The sequence below is a fragment of the Haliotis asinina genome, chromosome 15 (assembly GCF_037392515.1).
Source record: "Haliotis asinina isolate JCU_RB_2024 chromosome 15, JCU_Hal_asi_v2, whole genome shotgun sequence".
Lineage (NCBI taxonomy): Eukaryota > Metazoa > Mollusca > Gastropoda > Lepetellida > Haliotidae > Haliotis > Haliotis asinina.
Window position 1 is genome coordinate 40,733,473 of NC_090294.1, and position 12,685 is coordinate 40,746,157.

At 43.1% G+C, this 12,685-nt stretch overlaps 1 protein-coding gene across 1 annotated transcript in view; it reads right to left on the bottom strand.

Moving 5' to 3' along the window:
- Nucleotides 1-2,099: 2,099 nt before the first annotated feature.
- The window catches only part of LOC137266137 (uncharacterized), a 50,503-nt gene continuing 39,917 nt past the window's right edge, over nt 2,100-12,685 (bottom strand). Inside the window, exons 22-28 of the mRNA XM_067801627.1 lie at nt 12,112-12,297; nt 8,643-8,825; nt 7,732-7,917; nt 6,646-6,774; nt 4,840-5,028; nt 4,199-4,409; nt 2,100-2,403 (exon numbers count right to left, since the gene is read on the bottom strand). Of these exons, the coding sequence (XP_067657728.1) occupies nt 2,100-2,403; nt 4,199-4,409; nt 4,840-5,028; nt 6,646-6,774; nt 7,732-7,917; nt 8,643-8,825; nt 12,112-12,297 (1,388 nt within the window). The remainder of the gene's footprint in view (nt 2,404-4,198; nt 4,410-4,839; nt 5,029-6,645; nt 6,775-7,731; nt 7,918-8,642; nt 8,826-12,111; nt 12,298-12,685) is intronic.

The following is a 12,685-nucleotide window of genomic DNA, read 5'->3' on the forward strand; positions in this document are numbered from 1 at the left end:
TTTTCACTCAGACAATAAAATTGAGAGCAAACTGCAATGCTTATTTTCATAGCTCTCGGGGACGTTTCTACGCTGGAGAATCATGGCCCTTATTCTCGAAACGTTCATAGCCTTAAGAATTCTACACTTTGATCGTAGCCATTGTGCTAAGAATGGGGTTAAGATGTTCGGAGGGCTACGAACGTTCCGAAAAATAGCTAGCCTGGCAAGTATTTCTGTTGCCTGAGATTTAAGTATGTTTACGCCCAATGGCCATCGCCTATTCTTGTGATGTGTAAATAAATGTCTGAAGAGTATGTTGTTGTCATGGTGATTTAAAACTGTTTCATTCTTATTAAACATTAAAGACCATTTTGTCTTTGTTGTATATACATTAAAACACTGGACTGATCGCTAATTTCGATTGTCACATTTGAATCGTTGTTGGATTTGCCTGTAGGCTGTAGTTTATCTTACCATGTGTGTAGAAAACCATATCTCACATAACTCAAGTGTGTTGGCAGACGGATATATATGTGTCGTTGTTATATTACTATGAACAGAACAAAATATTTCAGACTAGTTCACCTGATGAATATTCATCTTACTGTTCTAATAGGTTCAGTACCCTGTTGATTCTGAGATGGTAGCAAAGTATTTCAAGCGCGCGTTTGTTGCATCTTACGCCTGGGTTCTAATATCGACATGGGCACGTTGTATGAAGTTCATGTTTTCTGGTTTACCCGCCGTTGTGATAGATTGCTTAAAGCTGTGACGCATTCTTTGCACGATTGAATATGTACCAAGACTAGTTCTGTCTCTGGACATTCAACAAATCTCTATGCTACAAGGTTTGCAAGAACAGCCCTGTACGTGGCGACATACGTACGTTTCGAAAGATCGGATCGGCTAATTTAACTTGTGAGTATCCGGGCTAGAACTGCTCTCCAGCAACCCATGATGGAGGTGATTAAAGGGATCGGGTGGTCAGGCTAGATGTCTTGGTCGACACATGTCATCGTAACCCAACTGCATAGATCAAAACTCACGATGTCAGTCACTGGAGTGTCTGGTCCAGACGCGACTATTTACATGCAGTTGTCACTTAGCAGGAATATTGCTGAGTGTGCCATTAGAGAACAACTAAACAAACAAGATTGTAACTTAGTCCATTGTATACGGTGCTGTTTGGTCAGACTGAATTCTGTTCCATTTGAATCAAAACATGGCGCTCATCAATGCCCAAGCCATATGACTTCATTAAGTTCGTTATGACTTTATTCGTTAATACGCGAACGTGACCTTACAATACGGTGATTAATATCCTCTACGTCAATCCACTTAAAAGGTACATGAAAACAGACGAACAACCATGTCACAGATACGTACCACCCGAGGGGTAGGATGGCGGTGGTTTCGGACCGGGAAATCCTCTCAGACAAAAATCATGAGAGCAGATGACGTTTTCAGTCTATGACAATACTGGCATTACTTATAATAGCTATGTCCCTACCCAGACCTTACAGATAATATATACTGAACAATGAAGTTGTTCACATGAACTCGTGGGTGATGCAGAGATGTTGTTGCCACAGTATGGACCTCTGACTGTCATGGACAATATGGACCATAGATTTATTGAGACACATACAAAATCGCCATGGAGTGACTCACTATGACCGTACGCCGCCTATGGCAATATTTCAGCAATACCCCGGGGGGACACCAAATACGTGTCACAAACTGTATCCATGTGGGGAATCGAACCCGCGTCGTCTGCATGACAAGCAAACGCATTAACCACTTGACTAATCCACCATCCGTCTAAGATTTAATTCGGCTCTCATTGGGACAGAGAAAATAATCCGCTTTAGGATGTGCCGGATTGCAGAGCTGATGATAAGTGTACAAGCCACGGAAGAGACTTGGATTTTATGCCAATGTTGACAACTTGCTGCATAAGACAGATACCGGTGTTTACAGCTTCCACTGCATTTGTGTGAAAACACATCAGCAGGAAATACAACAAATGATATGTTGAGTTTCAGGTATGTTTTGTTCATCATATCCTTCACATGGACAAAAACTATCGTTACATATATCGATAGATCAATGTTCACTTACTGTCCAGGAGGGCCAATCTGAGCATTTACCCCAGCGTAGCCACACATCCGGTATTCTGCCACGCCACTGAATGTATGACCAGCCACCATATTGGTGGAGGAGCTGTAGCCGTTGTATTCGCCGTAGTTGTCCCCTGTTGGAGTTTCGAAGCAGAACATGTACCCGATATTCCCGCCTACCATGTCGACAATGCCAATAATGTCGCCGGCGTTCACATATATCTGTTCTTGTTGCGGGATGCACCACGTCATCGGACGATCGTCATGGCAACGGACGTTGTTGTGACCGACGACGCTGTAGCTGTAATTAGAAAATGAGATCGAACCCGTACATTCGGTCCACTGCGTATTCAAGCATGCTCGATAATCTCCAGAGTATACGTTCAGATAAATCTCCACTAATATCGGAGATACGGCCACGGCTCCCGATTACTGCCTTACCTCCCTTGCTGGTTCCGCCCTCTCACAGTAGCCAATCAGATAAATCGTTACAACCGAGCTGGCTAGTGTCAACAAAGATGGCGACCGCAGCCGCGAAGGTTTGCTCGCTGCGCGACTCGGTGGAAAAATCATACAGACAAACAGACAGGTCTGATACCTTAAAATATATACACAAGAATATGTTCTAGCATATCACGATGCTCATGCGCCGATTCCGTTGTCAAGTTTAAATCGGTTGGATAATAGAAACTGGAGTATGTTATGATAGAAGCTTTGTTGTTCATCCGACTTCTTAGTGTAGACACGTCACTGGATACAAGCACACTTTAATACCAACATAGGGAGGTAAAACAATTATCGGGTCGTAGATGCATCCAGGGTACTAGAGGAGATTTATCGCAACGTATACCCTAGAGATTATCGAGGATGGTACACCATTTTACCATTACTGAATACATAGTTTTGCTAACTAACATTTGGAACTTTACAACGCTGAATACATGTTTTTAACAAATAAGCACTAAACAAAGTGACGTAAGAAAGTATACACATATCAATGTAGAAATGAAGAGTAATATTGCGACACAAATCCTGAATAATATTACATTATAAAGCGTAGAGATGTTGTAAGATCATACAGCTCTAAACTATGAACGCAAAATAATACGGGGTTATAAAGCACAAAGACGGAAAAATAGATAGAAGATGTTGATGAAAAGTGATTAGATAGAATAACGGCACAAGTATAAGATATGATACAGGTGGGACAGGGCAGAATGACTGCAGAAAAAAATAACAGGACGGAACATTTGTCACAAATATCGCAGGGGGCTGCCTATACTGCACACATATGGGACACTACAGTGCGTGCTGCACAAAGGTATGACAGGACGGAATAGCTGCACACAAACAGGACATGAGGGAATATTCTTCACAGATATATGGGGAGGACAGAACAACTGCATAAAGAGATGGCAAGGTAGGAGATAGTATTCTTCACAGACATAGTAGAGGACAGAATAACTGCTTATAGTCAAGATAAGACAGGGCAGGACAGCATATTCTCCAGATTTGGAGAAGACAAAATATTTTGTTCCAAGATGGTACAGGACAGGAGAGTATGCGTCACAGACTCTAAAGAGGACAAAATATTTTGCACAAAGAAAACGGCAAGACAAGGTGGCAGAGAATAGTCATTACAGACAAAGCGAGGATAGAACATGCAACAGAACGATGGACCAGGGCAGAAAAAGTGCACCGTAGAGATGACAGGACAAGAATGAATACTTTTCAATGACAACAAAGAGGACAGAAATACTACAAAAAAGTTGAGTCAGGACAGAATACTATTCTCGCAGGCAGAACAGGAAAGCCTAGAATATGCTTCACAGACATAGGAAGGACGGAATAACTGCAAATAGACAGGACAGGAAATAATATTCTTCACAGACATATTAAGGAGAGAATAACTACTTAACGACAAGTCAGCAGAATAATTCTTCATAGAGATGACAGGACAATACAGAATACCTTCACAAAGACAAGACAAAACAAGACAGCAGAGAATATTCTTCACGAGGTTGGACAGGACACAGACACAGTGGTGACGGAATGTTCCAAAAAAGCAATAGATGGAATCAGCAGCCCCAGGGTACCTGACTGTAGGGAACATTCCACTCCGCCTGAGCACCACAAATCTGATGTCCCCTTCCTTGAGGCAGTAGGTTCTCCAACACTTCACAGCCCCAGAACGCTGTATTGTTGAGTATATCGAGGCACCAAAATAAGCGAAAGGGATATTTGGGGACTGTCTCGGTAGGGGTGTTGTTGGCATATCGTTTACCCAGGTCGTTGTTTCCGACTTCACTGAAACGTGATTAGGAATGGCATAATGATTAGTATTAGGCGTCTCTTTGCAGACACTGATGACGGTACAGTAATATCTTATATTTGGAAGGAAGGATTTGTTGGAAAGCACTAATATCGTAAATGGGACTGCCGAAAAGAATTATACATTTGGGATGATAGATTCACAGTAAAGCACCAAGTATAGTATTTTCAATGAGACTCTACCCACAGGATGTTCCAAAATTTGGTTGTCTAGAAGTAACGAGAGTAAACCTAAATGCAATATTACGGGTAATAAAATACTACCAATAACTAATAATAACGAAGAAATACATACAAATCTATTTCGACTCACTCAGTATTCCGGAAAGTATCAATAAATATTGTCGTACAAGTTGATATAATTATGCACTGCAGATGTCTGAAAATGGTCTTGTGAGATACTTACCTCCACATGTTGGCTGACTTCCGGTCAGCGTACCGTTCCGCCGGCACGCCCTGACCAGGTTGCCGGACACACGGGAGGTGTTCCCGTTGCAGGCGTACACGGCTGCTTGACCGGGGAACATTTTGGTGGTTGTGTTCAACAGAACTGTGTTGTCACCTGTGCTGGGGGCGGTCACCGGGCAGGTTATATCTGCCGGAACAGTGAGTGAATGAGTGATTGAGTGAGTTTTACTCCGATTTTAGTAATATTTCAGCAATGTCATAACGGGGAACACGAGAAATGGGCTTCACACATTGGGGAATCGAACCCAGGTCGCAGGCGTGACGAACGAACGCTTTAACCACTAGGCTACCCCACCCACCTGCCGGAACAGTGAGGAAGTGAGTATAGTGTTACGCCGATTTTAGCAATGTCCCAGCAATATCACTGTGTGAGACACAAAAAATGGCATTCACACATTGTACCCATGTGAAGATTCAAATATGGGTCTTAGCCGTGACGAGCAAACGCTTTAACCACTAGACTACCCCATCGCCCCTTATATCTGCCGGAATACTAGATATATTCAGATTGGATATAAGGGGGTGTAATGCTTGTCGCAAGAAGAGCCTAACGGGATCGGGTAGTCAGGCTCACTGACTTAGTTCACGCATGCATCGCATCCCAGTTGCCTAGATCGATGTTCATGGTGCTAACGCTGGATTGTCAGACTCGGTTATTTACGGTCATAGAGCTGGAATACTGCTGACTGCGGCATTGAAGATATAATGAAGTATTCCGATAGATCGTGGCTGTAGTAACACTGCATGGTTCGATTCCTAAATTTCATGCTTAAAGTCTTCAAAATAGGTAGCGTAAATGGTGGAAGTCTCGTATTTCCAATTTACAAAGAAGAAACAACAACAACAACAATAATAATAACGACAACTAAAAAAACCCCAAAACAACAAACCCCCTCCCCCCCAAAACAAAAACACCCCCCCCTCCAAAAAAAAGACCAAAACATTGATGATACAAAATCTCCACTAAAGATTGTGCCGACCCATATATTATCATAAGTATGAGTGTAAGAATCACAACGTAAAGACCGTAAAGTCCACCATAAATTTTATCAAAAACTCAAAAGCTGCGTTTGAAACATATTTCAAGGGCGTCCAATTTGAAAAATTCATTCTCAACAAAGACTCCAGCAGATAACTGTTCTGTTAAAGGATGTGTGAATACATACATGCTGCCCTTCCGGGTACCCATGCGTTCGACGAACGATATTAGTAATTAACTCCTATTTTTAATCATTACAGTTGTAGAGTTGATTATTAAATGTAAGGGTGTTAAGTATGGTCTCAGTGGGCTTGCATGTATGTATGCTACATCCCTATATGGGTTGATGTACCCTCTGTGTTTGTTTGTGTTCCTTGAGCCCGAGTGACCAGTGAACAAAAACTTATTTATGTTACCGAACTGTTTGAAGCGCGGGTATTGGATGACAATAAGGAGTACCAGAGTTAGGCAACAGGTCAAACACTACTAACACGAAGTACCAAATGAATTCCCACAGTTCGGCAATACGAGCGTGTAACACATGAGAATGTTATTCTCTGTCTATGAGAATGTTAAACCTACTATCGCTGTTTGGAGCAGATATTTCTCCACCTACATAAAACGTAATTCACTTAAGGAGTCAGTTCAGTTCATTCAGTTCTGTGTATTTCATTCATTTAGCGATGCATGTAATGTTCACCCCTTTAAAAAATCAAGTACCCACCAATTACAGTTTTGATGTCAATAACGGAGACTTATACTAACCGTTCAAGCCGCAGTTGCCACAGGTTGCTGGGCAGTCACTGCTGTAGGCGTCGAAGGCACTGCACACGTTTGGTACACCGTTCAACACAGCACTGCAGTCGTCACGGCGATCTTCACACACTCCTATCTCTGTACGCAAACATCAAATCCGTCACTTAAAGCATGCAAAAAATGTAACCGTAGCAAGAAGACAAAGTCATCAATATCCCCCGTAATGGCAAAAAAAGCCCTCTTGATGAATATGTCCACAAGTTATGGTTAGGTCAGATGTTTTGGTGTGCAGGAAGAAAAGTGGAAGGAGAGTACTGAAATGTTTTAAATGTTGTGCTCCAGAAAGGAACACTACCAGCAATTTCAGCCTAAGTCAAACATGTTGCTTTGGAAATGCCAAAAATATTTTATTCAGAAATCTAAAATCAGTCTTAGTACCCACTATGCGGGTCGGGACGTGCCAACTGTCACTGGGGAAGTACCTAACAGCCTGCGGAGTCATCCAAAAGATGGGTTCCTTACCTTGCCAGCTTGCCGAAGGGCTTACCCACTTTGGTCACGTGAACAAGGTGTTCAGCATGTTCAGTAATAGCTTAGAGAAAGACTCCAATCAAAAGTAATAGAAACTCATCTCACAGACATGCAATTAAAACTGTATATGTTAAATCTTCAAAGTTTAAGAGATGATTATGGTAGGTAGATGTGTAGGGTTCCAATGAGGTTCGACCTGTGAAGGTCCGGGGTAGAACAGGCCTTCACAACCCATCCTTGCAATAAAAGGCGACTATGCTTGTCGTAAGAGGCGACTAACGTGATCGGTTGGTCGGGCTCGCTGACTTGGCTGACATGCCATCGCTTCCCAGTTGCGCAGATCGATGCTGATGCTGTTGATCACTGAATTGTGTGGTCCTGACTCGATTATTTACAGAACACTTCTATATAGCAGGAACACTGAGTGCGGTGTAAAACTAAACTCACCCACTCACTCACGCAGTGAGGCTCCTGGTGAAAACACTCCTATATGATGTGCTGGTCTGGTTGTGGGTCATGAGCTTGACCACCGACAGGAAGCAGTAGTTACGGCATTATACTCACTCACGCACTGTGGCTCCTGTCCAGAGAGGACGCCATCTCCCTGACAGACCCTGAAAAGATTCCCTCTCTGTAGCGTGTATCCCTTGTCACAGCGATACACTGCATCAGCAGCCACAGGCACCTGGGACTCGGACACTACCTGGACATGACGGTCAGTCGACGGGCTGGGAACACCACAGGCTCCACCTGAGCAAATAGTTCAACATGGTTACTCCCTGGGTAAAAACAGTGGCCATGATCTCAGGTTCTATGAACCCAAAATAAGACAGATGCTTCGCATTGTTACAGATCCGTGAAGGTCCAGGTTAGAATTGATCTTCAACACCCAGGCTTGTCGTAAGCGGCAAGTAAGTGGCTTGATCATGAGAACGATGCTCATGTTGTTGGTCATTGGATTGTCTAGTCCAGATTATCGACGGGCCGCCGTCACATAGTTAGAATATTGCTTTGCAGGGTAAACTAAACTCACTGCTTGCGCTGCTAAAAATATACTTGGACACATATAAACCTGTGACGTAAATGTTGGCCAGCTATTAATGTGTACGCATTACATTACTGAGCAAATGAACTGTATTTTTATCAGAGCATCCAAAACAAACAATGATTCAGTTTAGTTTTACGCCACACTATAATAGTCCAGAAATATCACGACGGGAGCACTAGAAATAAAACAACAACAACAAAAAAAAGCAAACAAACAAAAATAAATTCAGTTTGGTCTTGTTGCAAACAAAGTCTCAAAACTGAACAGTTACTACTTTTTCATATATACTAACATATGTTTTCTACTCTAACCAAAAAGTCGTTGGGATCATGATTAATTTGGTGAATAATTCATCTAGTACAGATCGACTTCTCATACAATGACAAATCACATCTATTCATGTTCCATACCCCTGGCTTCAACTTACTCAGACACTTTGGTGGAGGAAGGCCAAAGTTACCATCCGGCTGACACTGCATCCTGAGTTTACCCGATACCACGTGACCAACCGTACACTCATACACAGCGTATGATCCGACTGAGACTTGCGCTGGCGATACACGCCGAGTGTTATCTTCATCCAAAGGCTGGGGTACGTCACACTTCCTTTCTGTTGAAGGAGAGCATTGCACATCTACAGGTTGTTCAGCTTGACCTGAGCTACTCAACATATGCATGGCCCTGGAGGTTAAACGGCACAAACGGCGGGTCGTGTAAACTTCATTAAATAGGGGAGATCGCTGCCTAAAATCCAGAAACATTAAACCATCTGCAGCTAATTGTTTAAAGAAAGTAAGCACATTGCTGACGTTTTCTCCACAGTGAGATGGCAAACGTCGACCTTGTCTCTGCTGTTCTGACATCGTGACAATCATCTGACAAAGGCACACCCCTTCACAATAATAGACCCAACCAGTTGTGACACGGTCACGCAATGTATTAGTATTCACTTGGACCTGCAGTATTACACAGGAACCTGTACAACTTGACATGTATTAGATGAGCAGCGCAGTGAACGCTTTTGTGACAAGCAGGCGGGGCAAGTAATCTGGACGAATAAACTTGGTTGCTACAGGTAGATTGACGATTATGCACGTGCAATACACGCTGAACGTGGCGTGATATGAATATCGCTACTGTTTAACGCGTGTCTCGTAGAGCAATTCAGTTCAGCAAGACACCATCACGATACGATTCGCACGCGGAAATTGAACTTTTCAGTATGTAGACGACAACCTGTTTTCCTCTTGTTTCAAACAGAATGTTCTGGAGGGCGTTCCCATCTATGCAAATTGGGGTCATGTGTCACATCGTGGCTCATCTAATACTTGCCAAGAAGTAACAATATAATGATTTTTAATACAAAGTGTGTGCGTATCATGGTAGAGACACGTGCACACACGTATCTCTACTATGCTCATCACGAGTTTGCTCCCTTTGTCCCTTTGACATACAGCCCAAATAACAAACTGGCCTTCTGTCGGGACGCGCTGCCTTGTCGAAGCCGCTTAGAACATTTTGGAGAATGTGTAGACTCAATACAAGTCGGTCTTCTGCATTACTCAGAGTGTCAGTAGAACTGTCTAGCGACATCTTATAGACAGTAAGTTTGATTTTACGCCGCTCTTTCATCCTGAGCACAGAGGAACCCGAAAAAGATTTCACACACTGAACCTATTCGGGTAGATTCGAACCCGGGTCTTCGGCGCGACGAGCGAGCGCTCTAACCACTAGGCAGTGTCTCCCCTCCTCTCCCCTCTCCCCTCTCCCCCACCCCCACTGCCACCCCCTCCACCTCCTTATCCGCGACGATATATTTGGACGGACATTTTCTCAGTAAAAGAGTCCCACAAGGGATTCGACCCCGCCGGCGTGAGACACTTAAACACCAGCAGACAAGGTTTGGTCTAAGGTCTACATCTACCCACCCAACTTCCATTAAAATAGAAATCTGACACCTTGTAGTCCAGATCATGTACCTTGTAGGGTCTACCAATCTCAGTTCTTTATAGACGTATTTCGAAGTACACATTTCGGCTAAAACAGCATGTAGCTCAGATTTGATGCAATCGTTATATGCGTTCGTTCTATAAATTTAAAAGCAGGTTGCTGTACTTCAATTTCAGGAAATTTATTTCCTGACTTTTCTGAGTGAAACCATTCTGGTAACTTTTTGTAGCTGTCTGGAAGTCCGACCGCACGATGGAGTTTCCGCTAGGTCAAAACGTTCAATGTTTTGTTCAGAAGCCGGAAGCAAGTGAATGTAGCGTTTGTGTGAACAAACCTCCCTTTAATCTCATGAATTGTTTGGTCGATGTTGACAGGTCTGTTTTTCATATACTTACTAGTATGTCTGTTCATCTCTTATATAATGCAGGTCTAATTACCCGTGTTATTACCGTCGGCTGCAACAATACCATGTCAATATCTTGGCGGCATATTGATTTTTCCCAGTGTACTTGTACATTCAATATTCTCACGAGACCTTAAAGATTTGAGTGGCACGATCTTCTGTAGTTCTGTCATAGTGCAAACAACTTGAAAACATTTCTAAGACTTGTTTTGTAAAAATAATTAGTTGCTTTAGATTTTATGTTGATATGACGTAAAATTCTCTTTCACGGTAATTATAACCAATTTCCATCCAGGGCCCTTAAGCCCCAGCTCAATATTAATGTAATCAAAAGTAATAGAAACTCATCTCACAGACATGCAATTAAAACTGTATAAGTTAAAACTTCAAAGTTTAAGAGATGATTCCGTTAGGTAGATGTGTAGGGTTCCAGTGAGGTTCGACCTGTGAAGGTCCGGGGTAGAATAGGCCTTCAGCAACCCATGCTTGCCATAAAAGGTGACTATGCTTGTCGTAAGAGGCGACTAACGGGATCGGTTGGTCAGGCTCGCTGACTTGGCTGACATGTCATTGCTTCCCAGTTGCGCAGATCGATGCTGATGCTGTTGATCACGGGATTGTCTGGTCCAGACTCGATTATTTACAGAACACTTCTATATAGCTGGAATATTGCTGAGTGCCGTGTAAAACTAAATTCAACTCAATATTAATGACGACATCTTGCACCGGAAGTGACGTAGATACCTGTCTGGGCAATGACCTTGCCTCGTGTTAGGTGATGGATATGTGTACAAAAACCTCATAGACAGGGTGAAACGGAGACCGGCCAACATCATCTGGTGAGGACAGATTGTACATGTTGTCATGGCATCGGCTACGACCGTCGCCTCAAAACCAACTACTTCGACGATGACGTGTCACCGACCGACAGGGCCGGTCGGGTGGCCTAATGGTTAAGGCGTCCTATTGTCATGCTGAAGGCCAGAGTATATCGAAATACTGTCAAAAAGAAGTAACATTCGTAGCCCCTGCATGATCTGGAATACCAGTTGTCAGCTTTCCATTTTTATAGAAGGTGCATGGCCTTGTATGTTGGCGATTAAGTGTCTCACGCAGAGAAGATGGGGTCGAATCCCGGATGGGACGTAGCTCAACATATACAAGAATCTGTAGCTTTACTGATATGTCCCAATCATGATATATCGCGGCTCGATAAGCTAGCGTAGTTAGCCTCGACACGCCGAAGACCCGGGTTCGATTCCCAGCACGTGTACAACGTGGGAAAGCCATTCTGGTGTCCATCCATAGTGATAGTGGAGAAATATTGCTAAAACACCGTGGCGTAAAACCATATTCACTCACTCACTCATACTTAACTGCCATGCCTTCTGATTTGGAATCATGGACCACTTGTATAAAAACTTCCATGTCTTTATATACAATCCAAGTTTTAAATGCATACATGTACATATTTTACCTGACAGTTCTCTTAAACATTATAATTGGAAGGAGTTCGTATACTGACACTAGAAAACAAACCTACCTGTACACACTGGAGCATTTCCCAACAATGTCCCATCAGCACCGCAGGTCCTCTCCAAGTCTCCATCGGTCAGCGTGAACCCCTCTAGACAGCTGTAGTAAGCCTGTTTGCCAACGTCGACAAGGGTAGGGGACTCGCGGATGACGTTGCTAGAAGGAGAGGGCAGGGAGGCGCTGCACTGGATTTCTAGAACAAAGGTACCTCTGATCAGTCAGTCTGTGAGGTAAGAATGTCATCAGTAACTGTTGTGTCGAAGCCACGGTTGTCTCAAAATGAAACCTTGGTTAAAACACTTGGTCCTAATGTTTTCCTTTCAAGCAATAATTTTGTGTTTGTGCGTACTTTAGCTAACTCGAAGTGTTTTTGTGCACCCATCCAACTTCCAATAGTTCTTAACTGTTTAGTAAACCCTTGGTAATCCGTGTACTTGAGTTTCTGATGAACTTGGTGACTCATCTGGAATCTTGTCCGTTATTATAAAAGGTGGGGGGTTAACTCTTGCCTCTCACCTCAAATCTCAAAATACATCTGAACTTACAGGAAATTACACTTGTGTTCGGATCATGTCATGAAT